The 25,111-nt window shown below is 44.9% G+C and overlaps 1 protein-coding gene across 6 annotated transcripts in view; it reads right to left on the bottom strand.

Moving 5' to 3' along the window:
- The window catches only part of LOC143964154 (electrogenic sodium bicarbonate cotransporter 1-like), a 1,025,456-nt gene that overhangs the window by 138,288 nt on the left and 862,057 nt on the right, over positions 1–25,111 (bottom strand). For 4 of the 6 annotated variants that reach the window (XM_077473846.1, XM_077473847.1, XM_077473850.1 and 1 more), the window contains one exon: positions 14,821–14,889. The exons of the other annotated variants lie outside the window; for them this stretch is intronic. In XM_077473846.1, the coding sequence (XP_077329972.1) occupies positions 14,821–14,889 (69 nt within the window). The remainder of the gene's footprint in view (positions 1–14,820; positions 14,890–25,111) is intronic. 6 annotated transcript variants of the gene reach the window in all.

Genomic DNA, 25,111 nt, shown 5'->3' with positions numbered 1-25,111 from the left:
AAATCGGTGCATTAAATAAATGCAACAGGATTCGAATCGGAGCGTGATAAGTGACAGAAATGACCTGCCATGACAGAGACAAGAATCAACGACTGGACTGATGGTTGTAACAAAGAATCCGTCTCTGGAGCATGTACTGAAATGAGGCGTAAACAGCTGGGCACACCGGAACAAATCGGTGCATCAATGAATGCGACAGGATTCGAATCGGAGCGTAATAAGTGACAGAAATGATATGCCATGACAAAGACTGGAATCAGGGACTGTGCCTGAACCTGCGAGTGACTCCGTCTCTGGAGCATGTATCGAAATGAGGCTGAAACCTGGGGCACTTCGGAGCGAATCGGTGCATCGGGGATGCGACAGGATTCGAACCGGAGCGCGGTAAGTGACAGAAATGAACGAATGATTCGAAATGATATGAAATGATTTGAAATGATTCGGAAATGACGTGAAATTATTTGAAATGATTCGAAATGACATGAAACTGATTGAACTGATTCGAAATGATATGAAATGATCGAAATGATTCAAACGAAAAGATTGAAATGATTCAAATTATATGAAACGATACGAAATGATTTGAAATGACCCGACAAGGTTTGAGATGACTCGTAACGATATGAGACGATTCGAAATAAATTTGAACCGGACTGCTTGATTTTGACATGACGAGCAGTCGGTTGTGTTTTCGAAATGATTCGAACGATTTAAACACTTTGAAATGATTGGGGAGTCGTTTCGACTAGAAATGTAAGCCTACGATATGAAGTGCCTGATGTGGCATGACCGACATGTCACGAATAGGTGATAACGACTTCTCTTCGAAAGGAGAAGGAGTAGTGACATGAGGTAACAAGTAAGGGTGACATGATTTAAAACATTCGTGAAATGTAAAGTGAGAGGTTCGTGAGTTCAGGATATCGTGTTTAAGTGAATATAGAAAACATGAAATGAAAAATGGGTGCCGAAGCCCTACCTGCGACAGCCTGCCCAGATGTGTTGTATGACAACGGCAATTCCTTTGAGTATGCGACACTCGGACGGGAAAACACACGAACGCTTTAGAAAGACGAGACGATTGACAACACGGACACGATCGGGACTAACAAACACGGGAACTCACGAACACAACTCACTGCGAATGGTCTCGAACAGTCGGCCCTTGATCTCTGACGTATCAGATATCGCGCACCGGAACCGACAAGGAAGACAGGCGAACGGGCTGGTTATATACCCCACCGGGCTCCTCCCATAATTCCAGGCCACCATACTGGCCTTTTTATATATAGATATATAAGGAAAAGAACCTAATAGCCCCATTGCCCAACACTTTGAAAGGACTCGTGATGTTAATTGTGAATGGATTGAAAGTAAAGAATATATTTGCTCTGTAGGAGAGGGAATTTCAATACATTCTGCTTCAAAAGGAGAGATATTGATTTACAAATCAAATTCTTTAATCCCTAATGGTCTGAATACCAAATTTATATTTCAAGTGTTTCTGCAGAAATAAGAGCATTTAATTGTGTCCCTAGTACATTTGGTACAATATGCTTTTAGTGATCAATTTTTACTCCTGTGTTGACAAATGTAAAATTATGTGTGTGTCTAAATTGGATTCAGTCACTTAGAGAGAATTTTTTCTTTTGGAAGAATAATACTGTTTTGATACTTTTACATTTTATCCATTTGGCATGATTTACTGTTCAGGCTAGTGTTCTATTAGAAGTAAGCCGGTAAAATGCTAATTGGATACGTCTGGTGTTTACATGTTTGAAAATTACTTAGAACCCCCAAACATTATATATTGTTTTTTTTCTAACACCCTAGAGAATAAAATGGTGGTCATTGCAATACTTTTGTTCACACCGTATTTGTGCAGTGGTCTTACAAGCGTACATCTTTTGGAATAAAAAATAATAAAACAGTAAAGTTAGTCCATTTTTTTATATTGTGAAAGATAATGTTACGCTGAGTAAATTGATACCCAACATATCACACTTCAAAATTGTGGCAGCTCGTGGAATGGCATCAAACTTTTACCCTCAAAAATCTCCATAGGTGACGTTTAAAAAATTCTACAGGTTGCATGTTTTGTGTTACAGAGGAGGTCTAGGGCTAGAATTCCTGATCGCGGCGATACCTCACATGTGTGGTTTGACCACAGTTTTCATATGCAGGCGCTACTGACATATGCGTTTGCTTCTGCGTGTGAGCTCGTCGGGACAGGGCGCTTTAAAAAAATCATTTTTTTCTAATTTATTTTACTTGATTTTATTTATTTTTTCACAGTTTTTAAAAAAAAAATTGGGTCACTTTTATTCCTATTACAAGGAATGTAAACATCCCTTGTAATAGAAAAAAGCATGACAGATCCTCTTAAATATGAGATCTGGGGTCAAAAAGTCCTCAGATCTCATATTTGGAAAAAAAATAAATAAAAAATAAATTGTCATTTGAAAAAACGACAACAGAAAAATGTGCCTTTGAGAAGTATGGGCGGAAGTGACGTTTTGACATCACTTCCGCCCTGCTATGGTATAGAGACAGGTGGGGGCCATCTTCCCCTCACTCATCTCCATACCCAGCAACGTGAAGGACCCGATTGCCTGCACCACTACCGACGGCTCCAGTGAGCAGCGGAGGGCACAGGAGAGCGGCGGGAGGGAGGGGTCCCTCTCCCGTCACCGATAACAGTGATCTCGCAGCTACCACTGATGTAAACAGAACTGCCGGCTCTAAAGGTGGATACCTTGGTTACGGCAGCAGCTGCTGCTGTTACCGAGATATCCATCTTCAAACTGCTGACGTATATGTACATATACGTCAGCAGTTTGAAGATGGATATCTTGGTAAGTTCACCTTCAGAACTAAAAATCGAATTCTTTTATAAATCATGCCAAACACTGATGACAATCTCAATGTGCATAATCATTTTTATTTGAAAACCGCTTACCTCTGTGTTCTGAACAGCTCATTATTTGTCTCATTTAAAAAAATGCATTTAGAGCTCTGATTCCAGCTTTCTGCTTCCTTCTGGCAATGCCCTCTGGGACTGTAGTTCACTTAGCTTATAATAAACTATAATTCCCATTCATTCTGTGCCTGTGTAGGAGGGGTTGGCACGTAAACTAGCATTTCACTGTTCAGCTTTCTCCTCCCCCTGTCAGCTCCACACTGCTTTGGTTGGGGGAGGAAGAGTTGAATGAGGCGCACACATTTGGTGTCATTACTATCTTGTAATAACAGCAATAAGAATGGTAAATTGCAAGTGATTAAAAACATACAATGTCCCATTATGTCATCTATATATATATCACAGAGACAATTGCCCCTCCCTCTCTCTCTATATTTTTTATATATCTCTCTATTTAGGATCCGTTACGATTCGCTATGCCGCCAACTCGACTGGATTCAAATCATGCTTTAGCATATATGAAATTGAGACCTAAACAAATCTTTGTAAATTGTATGAAATGAACCCTGATATGAATTGGTTGTAAAGTGTATGAAATTAAACCAACATGAATCGGATTGTGCGATTGTTGGATCGATGCGTTGTTGGTTTGAGTGGATTTGATTCAATCGATAAGTGTGTAAAATGAAATGAGTGAAATGTTTTGCCGTTACATGGGCACAAATTGGCATGCCACAACTGCGACACACAACGAGTCGGATTGTGGAGCACAGAATGAAATGAGGCCAAGACAACTGGGGCATGCCGGGATGAATCAGTGCATCGCGGATGCTACTGGTTTTGAATTGGGCACGGTACGTGACAGTGAAATGAGGAAATGAATGAAATTATTTGTCATGGCAGAGGCACGAATAGGTCATGCTTTGACTGCGACTGACAACGAACCAAACTCTGGAGCATGTACTGAAATGTGGCTGAAAAATACCTGGGGCATGCCGGAACAAATCAGTGCATCACGGATGCAATTGGATTCGAATCGTAACGTGATACGTATCAGTGAAATGATTTCCCATGACAACGAAGCGGACTCTGGAACATGTACTGAAATGAGGCCGAAAAATAACTAAAGCACGCTGGAACGAATCGGTGCATCATGGATGTGCCTGGATTTGGATCGGAATGTGGTACATGACAGTGAAATGATTTCCCATGACAGAAGCACAAATTGATGAGCCACAAACTGCAACTGACAACGACTGGACGCTGGAGCATGTACTGAAATGAGGCCAGAGAGCAGTACATGACGGTGAAATGAGTGAAATTAGTGAAATGATTGAGATGATAGGCCATGACAGAGGTACAAATCTGTGCCGTAATTGCGACTGATAATAAACCGGACTGTGGAGCATGAATGAATGCAGTATTTGTATAGCACACAACGTGAACTGAATCGCCTCAAGGCGCTGTGAAGAGCTTGGTTGTCTAAACATCTAGAAGAGGAAGGTCTTGAGTTTTTTCCTAAAGGTCAGGTGGTTTTTCTTCCAGGCGGATGTTGGTTGGTAGAGCGTTCCATAACCAAGGTCCTTGGACAGCGAATCTCCGACCCCCTTTGATTTGTACCGGGAGTTGGGCACGAGGAGGAGGTTTTTGTTGGTTGATCGCAGACTGCGGCTTGGTGTGTAATGATTTATTTTCTCAGTTAAGTATTGAGGAGCGTCTTTATGCACGCATTTGTGGGTGAGGCAGAGGGTCTTGAATGTGATCCGATTCTTTACGGTTAGCCAATGTAGGTTCCTCAGGGAAGGGGAGATTGATTCCCAGGTTTTTTTTTCCTGTTATCAGCCTTGCTGCCATATTTTGGATAAGTTGTAATCGCGCAAGTTGATATTTTGGTAATCCTATGTAAAGCGAGTTTGCGTAGTCTAGTCGCAAATTAATGACTGTTCCAACTACCACTGCTTTGTCATTCTTTGGGATAAAAGGGATGAGTCTGCGTAGCAGGCGTAGAAGATGGTGAGAACCACTGACTACTGCTCCTATTTGTGCATCCATTGACATTTGTGAGTCCAAAATGACCCCGAGACTCTTGGCTTTGGTCATTGGGGAAATGGTCTGCCCAAAGATGGCAGGTGGTGTCCAGGAGGTTTTGGTTAGGGAATTATGGTTTGGGTGTAGGATAAGAAGCTCTGTCTTTGATTCGTTGAGTTTGAGGGAGTTAGTGGTCATCCAGTCTTCTATTAAAATGAGGCAATTTTCTAGTTGGTGGTGATCTTTGTCCAGTGATACGGGAATAAAGTTGCGTGTCGTCAGTGTACGAGTGGAAGCAGAGGTCTGAACATCTGATAATTTGGAGGAGTGGGCGGATGTAAATGTTGAAGAGGACTGGTGACAAGGGTGATCCTTGAGGGACTCCGCAAGCGACTGCCCGGGGTTCAGAGAAGAATTCTCCTAGTTTCACTGTCTGTAAACGATTTCCTAGGAAGGACATGAACCATTGGAGATCTGAGCCTGTGACTCCTGCTACTTCTGAAAGGCGGACGAGTAGAGTAGTGTGGTCTACTGTATCAAATGCTTCGCTGAGGTCTAACAGTACCAGGAGACATGACTCTCCATCATCCACTACTTCGAGGGTATCATCCCATATCTTGAGGAGGGCTGTTTCTGTTCCATGACCCAGGCGGAAGCCTGATTGCAGCGGGTCCAGGAGTTTGTGTGTATCCAGGTGGAGTTCTAACTGTTGTACTACAACTTTCTTTATGATCTTGGAAATGGTGTTAAGGCTTGTAATTGGCCTACGGTTGTTTGGGTCCTGAGGGTCGAGGTTAGGTTTCTTTAGCAGGGGTTTAATGATGCCTTGTTTGAAGGTGCCAGGAACGATCCCTTCTTGGAATGATCGGTATTTGAGGTGCGTTATGGCGGGAGCCACAATGTCGGAACATTCTTTCAGTAGTTTTGTGGGGATGATATCAATTGGTGATGTACTATCACAAAGTTTATTGATGATGTTTTTAGTGGTGTCCTCGGTAATTGGGTTCAGTACCAACTTCGGCGGTTGTGGGATGTTGGTGTAGACATCATCTTTTTGTTTTTGATGGCTGAGGTTGGCCGTTTTCTTCTGCAGAATTGTTTTCCTGATGGTTTTGACTTTATCGATGAAAAAAATCAGACAGTTTGTTGCAGTAATCCTGGGATTCATTAGCTGGGGACTCTAGGCATACCGGGTTCATTGATTGATTATTTTAAACAGTTCCTGAAATCGTATATGAGAAATGATCCTTTTTAGCTTTGAAGATTGCTTTGTGATAATTCTCCGTAAGTCCTTTGTAGTTTGAGTGGTTTTCCTCGGTGGGATTTCTTCTCCAAGTTCTTTCAGCTCTTCTGCGTTCTTGCTTTAGTAGAGAGAGGGAGCCATCAAACCATCCTGAGTTTTTTTTCCTGATGAGAGTCCTGCGTTTTGGGGCTACTGAGTCTGCCGATTGTAGTAATGCCTTGTTCAGGGAGTTGAGTGTTTGCACCGCAGAATGGCTTAAGTTCATTGTAGTTAACTTATTGGATAACGTGGTTTTCAAGGATTCGGAGTACAATATTTTCTGCGATCTGGTCCAATGCATTGTTGTTGCAGGTATCCGTTTTTCGTGGGTGATGTTGGAGGAGATTTTGAATTTGATGGTGTGGTGGTCCGTCAATGGCAATGTCATGTTGTCGAGTATGTTGATGTCAATGTTTTGTTTAAAGATGAGGTCCAGGGTGTGTCCTGCCCCATGTATGGGAGTCTTTATCAGTTGCTGGAAACCCAGTTCTTCCAGTTGCTTGATGCAGGCGGTCATGATAGGGTCTTGGGGCTCGTTTACCCAGAGGTTAAAATCTCAGAGTGCCAGGAAATTTTTGAATTTTAGGGTGTGTATTGCAATGAGCTCTGTAAGGGGTGATAGAAGATTGGACTTAGGTCCCGGCGGTCTGTAGCATAGTAGAATATGAGTGGTGTCATGGGGTGTTGATTGAAGATGTTGCGTCAGGGTCTCCATATAAGGCACTAGGTTCTGTGAAGATGGTTTGGTGAGCACCAGGTGAGATTTAAAGATCACTGCTAGGCCTCCTCCTTTTTTTCCTTTCCGGTGTTCGGTTAGGATCCTGTAGTTCTTCGGCACTAGTTCGGTGAGGATGGTGTTGCAGTCAGGGGTTAGCCAGCTTTCAGTGATGAAGAGGCAATCTACGTCGTTCTTGGTGATGAAGTCGTGTACTTCCAGTCTGTGTTTGACTGCAGACCTGGCGTTAATCAAGGCGCATGCTAATTGTTGTGGTTGAGTAGATATCTTCCTGTGTTTGATGGTTGCTTGTCATCCAGTCTTTAGTAGTTGTTCTTTTTGAAGGATTTTTTGTATGGAAGATGGCAGTGTTGTGTTAGTATTCCTTAGTCTGTGGAGAACTTCTGCTGAGTATTTGAAGTGGCACATGGTCCATGGATGCGGTTGATAGTGCTAGGGGGCCTAAAATGATGATCCTGATCAGGGTTTTCCCTGAGGACAGGATAGGTATCAGACTTGCCGCCGTGCTATGGCTATTAGTAAGTGCGCAAGTTGATCATGGGCCGCCTGAGCGGAGGGGGTTTTTGTATTTGGGTCGTGAGTTGCTGGCTATTCCAGCTACCTTTGTTTGAGGCAAAGATCATGGTTTAAAACATAAGACAAGAAAACTGAGACACGGGTGGACGAACAGGTGCGAAGCGGACGCAACTGGATGGTACGTAAAAATGAATGAAATGTTTTAGAAATGATAGAGGCACAAATCGGTGGCTGAGTGCTACGGCTACGTGCAGGGTTTCTTTAACGAATGACTCGTAAGTTCCGTATGGGGGGTTCAAGTGACACACGGTATCTAGCAAATGGTGATACATGAAATGAAGAAACGTCAGCAAAACTCTAGCTGCGACAGCCGAGCCAGACAAGTTTGTATGAAAAACTACGAACGGGAACGCAAGCCTCACAGAAACTGCGAACAGAAACCGAAAGCTGCTGAAATTTTGAACGGGCAACTTAACAACGCAAACGAGTTGGAAGAGTCGGCCTAGTGACGCAAGGTACTGCGCACAGGAAACCGACAAAGGCCACAGGCGAGAGGGCTAGTTAAATACCCCCCGGGCTTCTCCCATAAATTCAGGCCACCATACTGGCCTTCCTACACACACACACACACATACATATATATATTTTACACACAGTATCTCACAAAAGTGAGTACATCCCTCACATTTTTGTAAATATCTTATATCTTTTCATGTGACAATACTTAAGAAATTAAACTTAGTTACAATGTAAAGTAGTGAGTGTACAGCTTGTATAACAGTGTAAATTTGCTGTCCCCTCAAAATAACTCAACACACAGCAATTAATGTCTGGGCCCAATTAGCCATTTGGTTTTATCGCTCTCTCTCTCATACTGGTCACTTGTATGTACTTGTATAGCACCTCATGGCAAAGAACTCTCTGAGGATCTGGCTTCGCCATGGTGGACCAAAGAAGTTGAGTGCACGTGCTCAGCGTCATATCCATAGGTTGTCTTTAGGAAATATACATATGAGTGCTGCCAGCATTGCTGCAGAGGTTGAAGGGATGGGGGGGTCAGTCCCTCAGTGCTCAGACCATATGCTACACTCTGCATCAAATTGGTCTGCATGGCTGTTGCCCCAGAAGGAAGCCTCTTCCCTTTTTTTTTTTTTTTTTTAAGATTTTATTAAAGGAAAATAGCATTACAAGATATGACAACAGGAAAGAAATACAATACATTTTACATTTTTTCATGGAATCTTATGATGTAAAGTGTAGAACCCAATATACCTATACCTAGAACCCAATACCTAGGGGTAGAGGTGCCTAGGTGAGAAGTGTAACAACGACACTGTTCCAAATTACTATGTAATAAAGCAAACTATTCTGTAGAAATAACTGGATGGATCATCTGTAAAGGGTCCCTGAGAGCTACAAGGTAGGGAGGCAAAGTAGAGGGAGGCAGATTGAGGGTAGGGGAGTGGTGGAGGGGGCGGGTACATCACTAAATTGTAGAAATAAAGTCTGGTCGACAATTTTCAGTATGGTATGAGCTATGTGCTCTTGGGAGAGTGCTGATATAATAGATTATTTTTTTGTTGGGGGGGGGGGGGGGGGTGAGAAAATGGATGGTCAGGTTGTATAGATGGGAGGAATTGCGATGTCCTTAGTGGGGAGTGGGAGTTAGTTGTAGGTTGTGTCATCCTGTCCCATATTTATCCGAGGAGCCCCATAATATGAGAAAGTGAAATTTCCTCTGGAGATAAAACCGATTACATGAAAACTTTCCATCTGGAGTAGAGACGTTTGGTGGAGATATCACAGTTAAAGTCGGTGTTGAGTTTGTCTTTATATAACAGGAGTAGGAGTTCCCCTTTAACCTCTGAGACTTTAGGTGTACAGAAGGATGTCCAATTCTTCAGGATGGATCTCTGAGCCATGAGGAGGCATATCAAGATCCAATTTGTGTGTTGTGAGTGGGATTTGGCAAACCATGTAAGGAGGTGTTTGTCCCAATATCCGAATATGAGGAGTAGAGGGCCTTTTGGCAGTTTCAATAGGGTTATGCCATATATGAAGGACAGAACTTGGTCCCAGAAGATGACAATGAAAGAGCATGACCAGAAGCGGTGAGATAATGAGGGTTTGATTTGGTGGCAAAGCAGGCAAGTGGCTGATTTTTGGTCATCTTTGTCATAGAAGGGGGAAGGGGATGTAGGCACGATGTATGACTTTTAGTTGGGTTTCTCTCCATGATTTGTTGGGTATCAATTGTAAGATCTTGTTATATCGTTGTAGGAGCTTGTCCACTAAGTCGGTGTCGGGGAAGTCCCTGCTCCAATTTGCTGCTGAAGAAGGTGGGGGGGGAGTGTTTTTTTGAAGGAGAGGTTTGTAGATGTCAGAGACTGTGTATGAGCCATTTAGGAGCATTAGATCTGTAATAGTCGTTTTGAATATTTTATTTTCCTCTCTGCATGCATTACAAAGAAAGCTGACACACTGCCCAAAGTAGAAAGTATGCGATTGGGGGAGAGAGAAGGCTGCGGCAACGACTGAGGAGTGAGGTTGCCCTGTTTCCATGTTGCATAGTTGGAAGAATTTGGTGAGGCCTTTTTGTTTCCAAAGAAGGAAGGGTTTGTGATCCATACCTGGTGGGAAGTTAGGGTTGTCCTGGATGGGGAGGTGCCATGATATGAAAGGTGAGAGCTTCAGGCTCTTCCTCGATTCCCTGCATGCAATGGCCGTGTCTCTTAGAAGGAGGTTGTGTTGCAAAGTAGAGGGGACGGACTTCCACTTACAGTGGAGGAGGGCAGCCAGTAGATTAATTTAATTCCAAGAGGTAATTGGAGTATCTGGAAGATTGTGATAGCCAATCTAAGCCTATGTGGAGCAGACATGCTAGGTTATAGGTTCTAACATTAAGTAAATTAATACCCCCTTTGCTCCTGGGAAGATATAGTTTCATAAAAGCAATGCGTGGTTGTTTATTTTTCCAGAGAAATTTAGAAATGGCTTTATTTAGTATCTTGATATCTTTGTGTTTCATAAATAATGGGATCATCTGTAGTGGGTATAATAGGGGCGTGCCAAACTGACCATTTTTACTAGGTGACATCTTCTCAGAAGCGAGAGAGGAAGATCCATCCAGTTTCCCAATTCTTGGGATATCCTGGTAATCAGAGGTGGGTAGTTAAGGTGGTATATGGAGGAAGGTAGCTTCCCAATTTTTATGCCCAGATAAGTTATGTGTGATTTGGCTACTTGAAAGGGAGAGTGGGGAATCCAAGGGGGTGAGTGGTGGAACCTATGGGAAGAATTTCACTTTTACTATAGTTTATGCGTAGACCCAAGCAGAGTTTGAATTAGTTGAAGACGGTTTTAATGGTTGACAAGTCAGAGAGGGGGCTAGCTGAAAAGATAAGGATATCATTGGCAAATAAGGATGTGCGTAGTTCATGTTTACTGATGTTGATCCCATGTAAAGGGGCCTTTTGGGTCAGGTACCTGGAAAGGGGTTCTAATGCAAGATGGAATAGAAGCCGGAAGAGGGGGCAGGCTTGTCTAGAGCCCTTGTGGAGGTGGAATTAATCGGACAGAAGGCCGGCTGCTACCAGTCTGACCGCGGGGGATGTGTACATGACATTCACAAGGTGGTTAAAAGGACCTTTGAAACACATTTTTGACATGGTCATCAAGATCCATTCAAAGCTGACATTGTCAAAGGCCTTTTCCGCGTCTGAGGTAGTGATAGCAAAGTCACCCAGATTAAGTTTAGCATGGTCCAAGACCATCATGACTTTCCGTATGTTTAAAGCGGCTGTTCGCCCTTTCACGAAGCCTGACTGGGCAGGGTTTATCAGTGAGGGGATAATGTTGGCAAAACCGATTGCCAGCTATTTTTGAGAGAGTTTTAACGTCTAGATTTAAGAGTGAGATTAGCCTATATAAGCCTGGTTCAAGGGGATCTTTTCCCTTTTTGGAAAGCAGTTTTGATAATGGCCTGATTCCCAGTAGGTAAGTAAGGGCCACCAGATCAAATACCTTTGTATACATTGAGTAGGGTGGGCTCAATTAGGTTTTGTAGGGTTTTATAAAATTCCCCTGTGAACCCATCTGGGTTTGGAAATCAGAGTTGTTATGAAGAAAGGAGGGGTAATGCCAAATTCTGGGGTTATGGAGAAGGTCTGGGTTGCCAAAGGTCACAGAAAAGGGGGCATGTTCGGATATGGCTATGTCATGGATGTCTGCTCCGAAAATCATTGGGACAAGTTTATCGGTGCAGAAGAGGTATTCAATTCTAGTGAAGACTTTATGTGGGTTGGAATAGAAGGTGAACTCCCTGTCTACAGGGTGATGGAGTCACCAAATGTCTTGGAAGTGTAGCGAATTCATCGTGTCTGCAAACTGATTTGGGTTGGAGGACGGAGGGGTTTTGTGCAAGCATTTGGGCAGAGATCTGTCATCTGTTGGGTGTAAGATGGTGTTAAAATCTCCATCAGCAAGAGGTGGGATATGTGGGATGGACAGCAGTCTGGAGGATATGTCCCTAAAAAATTGTGTTCCTGGACTGTTGGGTGCATAGATATTCATTATTATAAGATCTCTGTTTCCTACACAAATGTGTGTAGTGAGGAAATGCCCCTGCTCATCGGGAGTTGTGGAGATGATTTCACATGAAAGGTTTTTGTGTATCAGGATGAGAACCCCTGCCTTGAGTCCAACTGTGCTGGACCCTAAGACCATGCCCTCCCAGAGTTTTCTCATGCAATGGAAATTGGGAGCGGATAGATGGGTCTCTTGGAGGAGGGCAATGTCTGTGTGAAGCCTCTTAGGGTGATGAAGGATTTTAAGTCTTTTGAAGGGGGATCTAAGCCCTTTGACGTTCCACAAGGTGACTTTCATGTGGGGGGGGGGGGGTCAAAGGGAGCATATGAGCTGCTGTTGGGGATTTAGAAGCTTTTGGTCTGTTGAGAGGATTAGACAATGTGAAACATACCATTGTGGTTCCTTTAATGGAGCGAAATGGTGTTCGAATAAGTGGTGGCGGAAGGGTGGTGGAGAAGAGAGGTGGGATATGCGGGGAATTAGTTGGGAGGGTTAAAATACGAAAGACAATAAACCAAAACATTTAAGGAACTTCTCTTTTTTCTGCATGGAGCCACTGTGCATGTCAGCTCCCATTACTGACCTGAGATAATGCAGTGGATGTTTACCCGTATGGTGCAGCTGTATTATTCTCACAGCGGTAGTTGTCGGGTGCGTAAGGTGGAGGGAATTTAATGAAAGCAGCAGTGATCATGGGGCTGTAAATAGAAATAAAGAACATGGTGAACTTGATAACATTTGGGGTACCCCAAATGCTTTAGATTAGTAATGCCCGTTAAAATTTGGTGAGGGCTTTGGCGCCCTACGGGAAGGTGCACCCCAGTCTTGAGTGATCAAATAAAGAAACTATCAAGTGCCCATCAACAGATTAGGTGGTTACATACAGTTACTGAGTCAGCAAGGATTGTAGTGATGTTCAGTTCCCGAGGGCCTGAAGCGTTTCGGAGAGTCTTTCCTGGGGCTTCTTTGGTCCAGTGGGTGTTTGGTCGAGGTAGCCTTTGAAGAGGATTTGGAGTGAGGCTCTGTGAGTAACGTGCATAGATAGGTTTCCATTTTGGAGGGGTCCTGGAAGGAGAGATGATCCCCATTGGGGGTTTTGAGGCGGAGAACTGCAGGAAAGGCCAGGGTGAATTTCACTTGTCGCTGGTGGAGTTCCGTATAGACGTGATGGAAGGCTTTCCTTTTCTTGGAGACTTCGGTGGAGTAGTCCGCAAAGATTAGAATCTTCACTCCCTCCACTTGAAGAGATCTGGATTGTCTGAATTTTTTCAAGGTGGATGCTTTGTCAGAGTAAGTTCGGGGATGCATCTGGTGCAAAGTTCTGTGAGGGCAGATGCTTGGAGGGATTCTGGGATACTGACAAAGTGTAGATTGCTCCTTCTGGATCTCTCTAAGTCATCCAGATTTTGAAGTACATATTGGTTCGTTTTATCCTGGGCCTGCTCTGTAGCTTGTGCCTGATGCAGTTCCTCCTCCATGTTGGAAAGACGACTTTCAGCCTCATTTAATCTGGTAGCGTGTTCTCCCAGTTGCTTTTTGATCTGCTGCCTTCCTGTGTTCACAGCTTTCTCCACTGATGCAGCTATCATGGCGGACAGTATTGCTGGGACTGCTTGAGCTAAAGCTCAGTATTGTGGATGTTGGTGTCTTCCTGATGTGGAGGGCAGGAAGCATTCTGTGAGTTGGGGGGAGACGAGCTGCCGCTCACCTCCATGGCTGGTTCATCCACGAGGGTGGACCAGGCCGAAGCCGGGCCTTGATTTGTGGATGTGCTGGCGTGGCCGTCGTGGTCGAATGTGATCGCGGGCCGTTTTTTTCTACAAAGCAGTCCATTAGCTGGCGGGGTGGCACCGGATGGTCAGACAGAGTTTATAAGCCAGTTTTAGGGGTCAATCTGCGGGAGCTGAGAAGTGCCGCTACTCCATGCGTTGCCGGGACCGGAAGAAAGCCTCTTCTACAGATGATGCACAATAAACAGGCTGCAAACAGTTTGCTGAAGCGGACTAAGGACATGGATTACTGGAACCATGTCCTGTGGTCTGATGAGACCAAGATAAGCTTATTGGTTCAGATGGTGTCAAGTGTGTGTGGTGACAACCAGGTGAGGAGTACAAAGACAAGACAGGTAAACATATTGGTGGGAGTGTAATGGGGAAATACATTTCATTGAGGGAACCATGAATGTCAACAAGTACTGTGATATACTAAGGTAGATCATGATCCCCTCTTTTCAGAGACTGGGCTGCAGGGCATTATTCCAACATGATAACAACCCCAAACACACCTCCAAGATGACCACTACCTTGCTAAAGAAACTGTGGTTAAAGGTGATTGACCGGCCAAGCATGTCTACAGACCTAAGCTCTATTGAGCATCTGTGGGGCATCCTCAAATGGAAGGTGTAAGAGCGCAAGGTCTCTAACATCCACCAGTTTAAAAATGTCATCACGGAGGAGTGGAAGAGGACTCAAGTGGCAACCACACTCTGGTGAACTCCATGCCCAAGAGAGTTAAGGCAGTGCTGGAAAATAATGGTGGCCACACAAAGTATTGGCACTTTGCAAACCAGAAATTGCCATAAACATAATTAGAGATTTTCATTTGCTTCAGCCTTCTGATACAACGTTGATAGTGTGAGATATAATCAGAAAAAAATATGCATACATAAGCCACAGGTTATCTGCAAAGAAATAATACCTTTAAAATATGCAGTGTCTATTAAACAATAAAATTATAGCTTAAAACAAGTACCTGAATGCTTCCCAAAGCTGCCACACCCATTTGAAGAAAAATTCCGTATAGTACAGGCATTGGAATATGCTATAAAATGTAAAAATTTGATTAAATATTATTCATTCAAGAAATACATGTTCTGATGCTACAAATCCCCTCATTTTCAATTCCTTTTTATCACCTTCTCAGGATTTAACCTTACTCTTATAATTTATCTGTTAAGTACCAAATCCTCTCCTGGCCACAGAGTCTCAGACATTTGACAACTGTGAGAGGGGTATAGCACCGGGAGGCTTAAAGCTCAATTGCAACCCAAGGCTTAATCCAAACCAAAAAGAAGTTATATACTGTATGCTGTAGTTCCCATAACAGGTTCACCCATAAAGTCTAATATATATATATATATATATATATATATATATATATATATATATATATATATATATATATATATACATACATACATACATACATACATATACACACACACACACACACACAAATACATACACATACAATATTTTATTATATCTTTTCATGTGACAATACTGAAGAAATGACACTTTGCAACAATGTAAAGTAGTGAGTGTACAGCTTGTATAACAATGTACATTTGCTGTCCCCTCTAAATAACTCAACAGACAGCCATTAATGTCTAAACCGCTGGCAACACAAGTGAGTACATCCCTAAGTGAAAATGGCCAAATTGGGCCCAATTAGCCATTTCCCCTCCTCGAAGCCATGTGACTCGTTAGATTTACAAGGTCTCAGGTGTGAATGGGGAGCAGGTGTGTTAAATTTGGTGTCATCACTCTCACGCTCTCAGACTGGTCACTGAAAGTTCAACTTGGCGCATCATGGCAAAGAACTCTCTGAGGATCTGTAAAAAAAGAATTGTTGCTCTACATAAAGATGGCCTAGGCTATAGGAAGAATGCCAAGGCCCTGAAACTGAGCTGCAGCACAGTGGCCAAGACCATACAGCGGTTTAACAGGACAGGCCATGGTGGACCAAAGAAGCTGACTGCACGTGCTCAGCGTCATATCCAGAGGTTGTTTTGGGGAAATATACATATGAGTGCTTCCAGCATTGCTGCAGAGGTTGAAGGGGTAGGGGGTAAGCCTTTCAGTGCTCAGACCATACATCACACACTGCATCAAATTGATCTGCATGGCTGTCATCCCAGAAGGAAGCCTCTCCTAAATATGATGCACAAGAAAACCCACAAACAGTTTTCTGCAGACAAGGAGACTAAGGACTAGGGATGAGCCGAACACCCCCCAGTTCGGTTCGCACCAGAACCTGCGAACGAACCGAATATTCGCGTGAACTTTAGAACCCCATCAAAGTCTATGGGACTCAAACGTTTGAAATCAAAAGTGCTAATTTTAAAGGCTAATATGCAAGTTATTGTCCTAAGAAGGGTTTGGGGACTCGGGTCCTGCCCCAGGGGACATGTGTCAATGGAAAAAAAAAGTTTTAAAAACAGCATTTTTTTCCAGAGCAGCGATTTTAATGCTTAAAGTGAAAAAATAAAAGTGAAATATTCCTTTAAATATCATACCTGGGGGGTGTCTAACACTGTCTATTGTATGCCTGTAAAGTGGCACGTGTTTCCTGTGCTTAGAACAGTCCCTGCACAAAATGAAATTTTTAAAGGAATAAAAGTAATTTAAAACTGCTTGTGGCTTTAATGTAATGTCTGGTCCCGGCAATATGGATGAAAATCAGTGAGACAAACGGCATGGGTACCCCCCCATTACCAGACCCTTTGGGTGTGGATATTAAGGGGAACCCCCTGGCCCTATATACTCTGAACAGCACTATACAGGCGGCGCAAACAAGACAGGGACTATAGGTTTGTTGTTAAGTAGAATCTGTTTGTAATTTTGAACTGGTACATTTTTAAAGTGAAGCTCCAGCCAAAAAAATCTACTTTTAAGCTTTTTGGGAAACATAGGGAAGGGTTATCACCCCTGTATCATTTCTTTTGCTGTCTGTTCACCTCTTCAGAAGATTTCCCCTCACTTTCTGTCCCAATCACAAATGAAAATTTGGGGTTTTAAATGAAACAAGGATTGGTGATAAAGCATCAGTGGAGAGACACGTTTTTCCCATATCAACTCTTACAGGAGAGAATTTCCCTTCCTAGGTGTAGATTTCATCTCACGTCGTTTGTAAGTTGGATGTTTGAAAGTTGGGGCCTGCCCTATATGCTCTGCAGAAATTTGGGACTAAGGTGTTGGTGTTGTCACAAGCCCTCACAGTTACTGCTGTGAATTATTATATCAAGAATTGTAATTACATGCCATTGTTGAACAGTGGTAGAAAAATGTGGCCTTTGGTGGTGGTGGTGGTGGTGCCACAACACTAAGTCCTCACAGTTACTCTTGGTGGAGCGCTGGAATGGGCCCTGCTGTGAAATATTATATCAAGAATTGCAATTACATGCCCCTATTGAACAGGGTCAGAAAAATTGGGCTTTAGGCACTGGTGCCACAACACTGTAACCCCTCACAAATTCTGTTGTTGAGCGCAGGAACGAGCCCTGCTGTGAAATATTAGATTTAAAAAATGTAATTATGTGCCCCTAAACAGGGGCAGAAAAATTGGGCCTTAGGCAACACTGCAACCCCTCACAGATACTCTAGTTGAAGCGCAGGAATGAGCCCTGCTGCAAAGTATTGCATCAAAAATTGTAATTACACTCCTCTGTTAAACAGGGGCTGAAAAATTGGGCCTTACTCACTGGTGCTGGTGCCACAACACTGCAACCCCTCACAGATATTGTAGTTGAGTGCAGCAATGAACCCTCCTGCAAAATATTGCATCAAAAATTGTAATTACACACCCCTGTTAAACAGGGGCTGAAAAATTGGGCCTTAGCCACTGGTGGCAGCGCTCAGAACCAAAGATGTTCTTACAAGCTATCAGCATGATCATTGAGGAGGAAGAGGATAGTCACTCAGCATCAGCATAGGCAGTCTTGAAGGGATCTGACATTTCAAAAAAAATTATTTGATTACATCAGCATCAGGTGCTTGGTTGCTGGTGGTGATCCAAGACTGATTCATTTTTATGAAGGTCAGTCGATCAACCGAGTCGGTGGACAGGCGCACCCTGTGATTGGTTACAAAGCCTCCAGCAGCACTGAATGTGCGCTCCGAAAGAACGCTGGATGCAGGACAGGCCAGTAGCTCAATTGCATACCGCGCAAGCTCTGGCCAGTGATTCATCCTCAAGACCCAGTAACCCAGAGGATTTTCAGTGGGAAAGGTGTCCAAGTCTTATCTTGCCCCTAGGTATTCCTGCACCATGTAAATCAGATGCTGGCAATGGTTGCTGGAACCGATCATACCTTGGGGCTGAGGACTAAAAATGTGTCTGAACGCATTAGTCAGACGGCCACCTTCTCCATTGCTCCTTCTGTGACTGACCAAAGCCTCAGCAACACGTTGTCCAGGACTAGGAATCTGTAACCTCCCAGGCTCTGGGAACACATTGCACAGACCTTTCTGCAAGGCCTCCAGAAGATGTTTCATCCTCTGCTGCCTCTGCGACAGCAAGATAAGGTCCACAACCTTACCCTTAACATAATTGTCGCTGGTTCAAATCCCAACCACGACACAACCTGCCTAGAGTTTGCATGTTCTCCCTGTGCCTGCGTGGGTTTCCTCTGGTTTCCTCTCACACTCCAAAGACATGCAGGGAGGTTAATTGGCTTCTGTCCAAAATTGGCCCTAGTATTTGAATGGGGACCTTGGATTGTGGGCTCCTTGAGGGTACGGACCGATGTGAGTTTGCAATGTACAGGGATAGGGACAATTGTAGACACTCACTCAGGTTGAACTGGATGAACTGGTGTCTTTATTCAACCTTACTAACTATGTAACTATGTAACATGGATCAAGGAGGGTTGCCAGCCAGTAATGATCCCTCTCCTTGATCCTACGAATACGAGGATCCTTCCGCAGGCTTTGCAGGATCAGGGAGGTCATGCAGTGTAGGATAGCTGAGACATTCAATCTGGAGTCCTCTGGGTCACCGAGGACTACATGATCTGCAGCCACCTCCTCCCAGCCACGTACAAGTCCATTGGTTTCTTGGGACTGTAAATGATCCCTTAAAGACTGCTGCTGATGCTGAGTGCCAGGCTCCACCTCCATGCTGACACAATCATCCTCCTCCTCCTTCTCCTCCTCTTCCTGTGTGATCGTCAGGCCAGCAGGAACATTGTCTGGATAAAGGGGGCCTTGAGAGGTAAAGAAGTCTTCCTCTTCCTGCCTCTGTTCTGCCTCCAGTACCCTGTCCATTATTCCATGCAGCGTGTGCTCCAACAGGTGGACAAGAGGGACAGTGTCACTGATGCATGCACTGTCACTGCTCACCATCCTCGTGGCCTCTTCAAATGGTGACAAGACAGTGCATGCATCTGTGATCATGGCCCACTGGCGTGGAGAAAAAAAAACAAGTTCCCCTGGCCTTGTCCTGATGCAATAGTAGCACAGGTACTCATTGATGGCCCTCTGCTGCATGTACAGCTGCTGCAGCATGGCCAACGTTGAGTTCCACCTGGTGGGCATGTCACAGATTAGGCAGTTCTTGGGCAGGTTAAATTCCTTTTGGAGCTCAGCCAGTCGAGCACTGGCATTATATGACTGGCGGAAATGTACATAGAATTTCCTGGCCTGCCTCAGGACATCCTGTAAGCCCAGGCACCTGCCCAAGAACCGCTGCACCACCAAGGTAAGGACGTGAGCCAAACAGGGCTTATGGGTCAGTTGTCCCTGTCGGAGGGCGGAGAGGAGGTTGGTGCCATTGTTGCAAACCACCATTCCTGGCTTAAGCTGGCGTGGCGTCAACCACTTCTCAGCCTGCCCCTGCAGAGCTAATAGAATCTCTGTCCCAGTGTGGCTCCTGTCCCCAAAGCACACCAGCGCAAGCACCACATGGCATCTTTTTGCCTGTGTACTTGCGTAGCCCCTTGAATGCCTACAAAGCACCGCTAGTTCCGAGGACAACGCATAGGAAGATGCCATGGAGGAAGAAGAAGAGGAGGGGGTGGAGGAGAGAGGTGTGTCAGAATCACCAGTAGTAGCATTTTGGAGGCGTGGTGGCAGAAAAACCTCCAACACTACTGCACCTTGTCCTGCATCCTTCCCAGTTGCTAGCAAAGTCACCCAATGCACCGTGAAAGATAGATAACATCCCTGTCCATGCCTGCTGGACCATGAGTCAGCGGTAATATGCACCTTACCGCTGACCGCCCTGTCCAGCGAGGCCAAGACATGCCGTTAGGCAGAGAGCTGGAATCGCCTTCCGTGAGAAAAAGTGGCATTTGGGAACCTGCCACTGAGGAAGGGGGCAGAGTCTACCAACCGAAAAGGCAGCAGTTGAAGTGCTAGCAATTTAGCCAAGCTAGCATTCAGCTGATGGGCATGTGGATGGCTGGGAACTTCTTTCAGCAGTGCAGCAGCTGGGGCAGGGAAATTTGCCTGGTACAATCTGATGTCAGTGTACCGATAGCAAGTACTTGGCTGTGACACACCTAATTCTACACCTTCGTTCCTCTGTGCAGGATTCAGAGAGGACTGAATGTATAGTGGGGTTGGAGATCCCAGCTGATGAGGAGCAAGGAGAGGTCCGCTTTGTTCTTTGGTGTGGGTCTTTTAGGTACGCTTACCAATGAACTGCATGGCAGGTCGACATATGTCTAGTCAAGCATGTGGTGCCCAAACGGCTGTTGTTTTGGCCACGCGAGATACGCTTGAGACATATGTTGCAAATAGCAGCGGTGCGATCTGATGCATTCATCTAAAAAAAGGCCCACACCAAAGAACTTTTGGAATAACGTGCAGAGACAGCAGCGCCCTGCACATGCGGAGATCTGCGGTGTGATGCAGTCGGTGGGCTTCCCTTAAGCAGGCCCCTGGAGGGCATCCTGCTCGTTGGCAATGTGCCTTCTCCTCCTCCTCTCTCCTATAAGGCCCCCACGTGGAGTCAGTGACCTCATCATCCCCTCCCTCCTCATCACTGGAGCAAACCTGGCAGTATGCTGCAGCTGGAGGAACATGATTGCCAGATTGCTGTCCTTCTTGAGCACCCCCTCTCTCTGGGCTCACATTACTGCCTTCCTGTAGCTGGGTACCATCATAATTAAAATCCTGGGCATCCTCCTGGAGCATGTACCCAACACTGTGGTCAAACAGGGACTCCTCAGGAGGACATGGTGGGGCTAGGCAAGGAGTGACTGATGCCATTGAACCGAGGGAAGAGGCTGCGTTGGCAGCTGCTTTGCCAGACAAAGTACCCTGAGCCTGGGTGAGAGAGGATAAGGAGGATGAGGATGGCTTGGTCACCCACTCTATCAAGTCTTCGGCATGTTGTGGTTCAACATAGCCAGCTGCCGAACAAAAGGACAAGCGTGTCCCACGGCCACGTGCTGATGAGGATGCATCGTGTCCATGACCAGCACTGTTGCCTTTAGACACAGAGCCTGCTTGCCCTCTTTTATTGGCTCATGTCTGCCTCTCCTTGTTGGCCTTCCATATCTCCTTGTTGGCCTTCCATATATATACATACTAATGGCCTGCAGGAAGATGTAGCTGTACAAAGACGAGATATATTATATATATATACATATATATGCATACACATATACTGATTATACTGCAGCTAGCAGAATCAACTGCCTGCCTATAGTATTTGTATGAGAACACCGGCAATTGTATTGAGGTAAAGCTTTAGGTGCACACTGTGCAAAGGACACTAAAACAAAATACTGCAGCTCCCTGCCTGTATTTGTATGAGAACAACGGCAATTGTATTCAGGTAAGCTTTAGGTCCACACTGTGCAAAGGACACTAAAACAAAATACTGCAGCTCCCTGTCTGTATTTGTATGAGAACACTGGCAAATGTATTCAGGTAAAGCTTTAGGTACACACTGTGCAAAGGTGTCAGGAATGGGTCCCTCCACTGGTAAGATCTATAATTTGGTGTGCAGTACTGAGGTCCACCAGCAGGTGTCTCCTGGCAATTTGGAACTGTCAGGAGAGTCTTTCCCTGCTGGTGTTATGTCATCATTGGGCCGTAGTACTGACGCCCACCAGCGGATGGATCCTGGCAGTATGGGGCAGACAGCACCTCTTGCAAGCAGGTGTCACTTGAGACCAATTACAGGCATATAAATATCCAGCAAATACTCACACATGTTTGCCTTGGTATCTTCCTTGTGCCCTGACCTGAACCTGAACCTGTCAGGGCTGGCTTAGCCCTTCCTTCTCTGGGCTGGCTGCTCAGCTGTCGGCTAATTGCCAGCTCTCATCTCTCTCCACAGCTACCAGCTGTTCCTGATCCTGTTCATCTGACCTGCATACTTAAAGCCGTCCAGCTCACTTCATCTCTGCCTTCGCCTTGGTCACATCACAAGAAACCATCTCCTCACGGGGGCGTAGCGGATGGCAGCTTGAGTCCGGAGCTCCGGAACACATCGGGGATCTAGCGGCACAAACCGACTCACCGGGACCCTTTCGCCCTGTACGAACAGCCTAACACCCGCACACACCTCCGCACCATGTCGCGGAAACGCAAGGAGCTGCGCAAGCCCCAGCGCCTGACGGACTTTTATCCTCACAAGCTGCAGGAGGGTAAGCAAAACCACCGGCCATCTTCCACACCATCGAACAACGCGGCCTCCTCTCCTCCCTCAGCCAACAATGGTCATCATAATGACAGCTCCCCGGCAAGCTCCCAGCTCAGTTCTCCCTCCCCCATAGCGGGCAGCCCAGCAAAGGCCAAGTTTAAGCTGGATGGCGATGGATGCAATCTGCAGGCCTACCATGCTTCAGACTCAGGGGATGAGACACATGAACTTCCTGACTCTATTGAATCATTCCCCACGCAGCATCAGCCTGTCATGGACACTGTGCTGAAAGATATGCTTTTATCCCTGAGAAGCTCACTCCAATCCGACATGGCACAATGCATGCATAAGTTCCACACATCTATACAGGGAGTGGAGACCCGGGTTGAACACATTAAACAGAAAATGGGTGAGTTTGCTAACACCATTAATGATCTGGTGGATTCTCATGAGGAAAGAGAAGGGGATACTGAGTGGATTAAATCAAAACTCGCTGACATTGAGGACAGAAACAGGAGGAATAATTTGAAAATCAGAGGAATACCAGAGTCAATACAACAAAATGACTTGCGTACATATGTTTCCTCATTGTTTAAAACTCTAGACCCTAACCTTTCTGACCTGGATATAACTATTGATAGGATTCATCGTCTACCTAAACCATCTTTTTTGCCAGAGCAGGTCCCAAGAGATGTGATCCTACGTCTTCACTTTTACCACGTGAAAGAACAGTTGTCAATGCTGATGCGCAAAGGTGAGCATATTCCTACACAATACCATAACCTGCAGTTTTTTGCGGATTTATCGCAATACACATTGCAAAAAAGAAAGAACCTGATCTCCATCACTAAGGCACTTAGGAATCATAAAATCATTTACCGCTGGGGATACCCTACTAAACTCTCCATTGTGAAGGATGGCCGCACGCACGTCATTGACTCTTTGGAAAAGGGACTTGCCCTCCTAGAGCAATGGAAGATTCTCCCTGAGCGATCAGCGGAGGACAACACAAGCAACTCTAGGCGCATACCAAGTCCTACGTGGACAACCGTTACGCATAAGAATACACATTCCCATGCATAACCCGGGTGGGTACTATGTTTACTCCATCATCCCTGATGGTTTTCTCAAGACTGCCTTTAGTCTGACTAAATTTCTCCCCTTTTTTTTTTTTTTGGATTCGGAGCAGTTTGTAACTGCATACCGGTGCTACAAGTTTTTCTGCTCACGTTGGAAGCAGTTAAGTTATGTGGCTTTACGATAAGTCACTCGATTCTATGGTTCGTTTGTTTTCTTTACTTTACTTTGTTGTTTCCTACTCTTTTCTGTTTCAAGTTCTTGTAATCGGAATTCGGAGACTCCAAGATGTACCCATTTGCTCGAGAGCACCTCCTAGCACAGATGGATGTTGGACACACATCGCAGTTCCAAGACGCTCGGCACAGTGAGTACTTCATATCCACTACTCAGATAGCATGTGCCCTCCTGTACTCTTCCACGATAACATTCGAGATGAGAATTCACCGCCTTTTGAATGTAAAGCCCATTGCCACAACACAGCTCACTTTAGTTACTACCCATGGGTATTAAAATTATCTCCATCAACACGAAGGGTCTAAACCATCCAGTCAAGAGGAGATCCATGTGGAATGAGGCAATCACCAATAAGGCCGATATCCTGTGTGCTCAGGAGACACATTTTATTGCGTCGGCTCCACCACGCTGCTTGCACAAAAGTTTTCCCCACGTATTTACTGCTAATGCTCCCACGAAAACGAAAGGAGTCTTAATAGCGGTTAAGGACTCAGTAGCTTTTTCTCTAATGGAGGTCATTAGCGACGCACAGGGTCGTTTCCTCATACTGATCTGTGAACTTAATTCAGCTACTTTCACCATAGTGAATGCCTATTCCCCTAATAGGCGACCGGTAAGCTTCTTCCATAGATTGATGAAGAAAGTGAGAGCACACCAAAAAGGGAGACTTATCATCTGTGGAGACTTTAATGCTACTCCCAATCCGACTACGGATTCATCCTCAGGATCCAGGCGCACTGGCCCATCCCTGCTACCCTCACTCCATAGACTTGAACTGTTTGACGCCTGGCGGTGCTTCCACGCGGAAGAAAGAGACTTCACTTTTTTTTCACCCCCCACACAGGTCGTATTCCCGCATCGATCTATTCTTGGTCGAACAGGACACTCTAGCGGACGTGGCCTCCACAACCATCAACACCATTACGTGGTCTGATCATGCCTCTATTACTTTGACATTGTCGGGTTCACTAACAGGGGGGGCACCTCCATTATGGAGACTAAACTCGTTTCTTCTTCAGAGGAAGGACTGTAAGGAAAGAATTGAATCGCAATTGAAAGAATTTTTTGAACTTAATGCTTTATCTGTACAAGATAACTTTGTATTTTGGAATGCGCATAAAGCATTCATACGTGGTATATTTATGCAATTGGGGGCGAGGATCAAGAGGCAGCAGCGTAAGCAGGTTACTGATTTAACTGAACAGATCTCCCAACTAGAAACCCCTAACAAACATAACCCATCCCGCATAATATCACACCGACTTAGCAAGCTGAGACATGAGCTGAGACTATTGCTATTAGGAGATTTTGAGAAATCTTCCCGAAGGCTCAAGATGTCCTACTACGCTAC

Source organism: Lithobates pipiens, unplaced genomic scaffold, assembly GCF_037356315.1.
Source record: "Lithobates pipiens isolate NorthernLeopardFrog02 unplaced genomic scaffold, aLitPip1_a1.2 Scaffold_8, whole genome shotgun sequence".
In the NCBI taxonomy this organism is placed as follows: Eukaryota; Metazoa; Chordata; class Amphibia; order Anura; family Ranidae; genus Lithobates; species Lithobates pipiens.
Note: the sequence above shows the minus strand (reverse complement) of the source record. Positions and strands in the feature narration are given on the sequence as shown.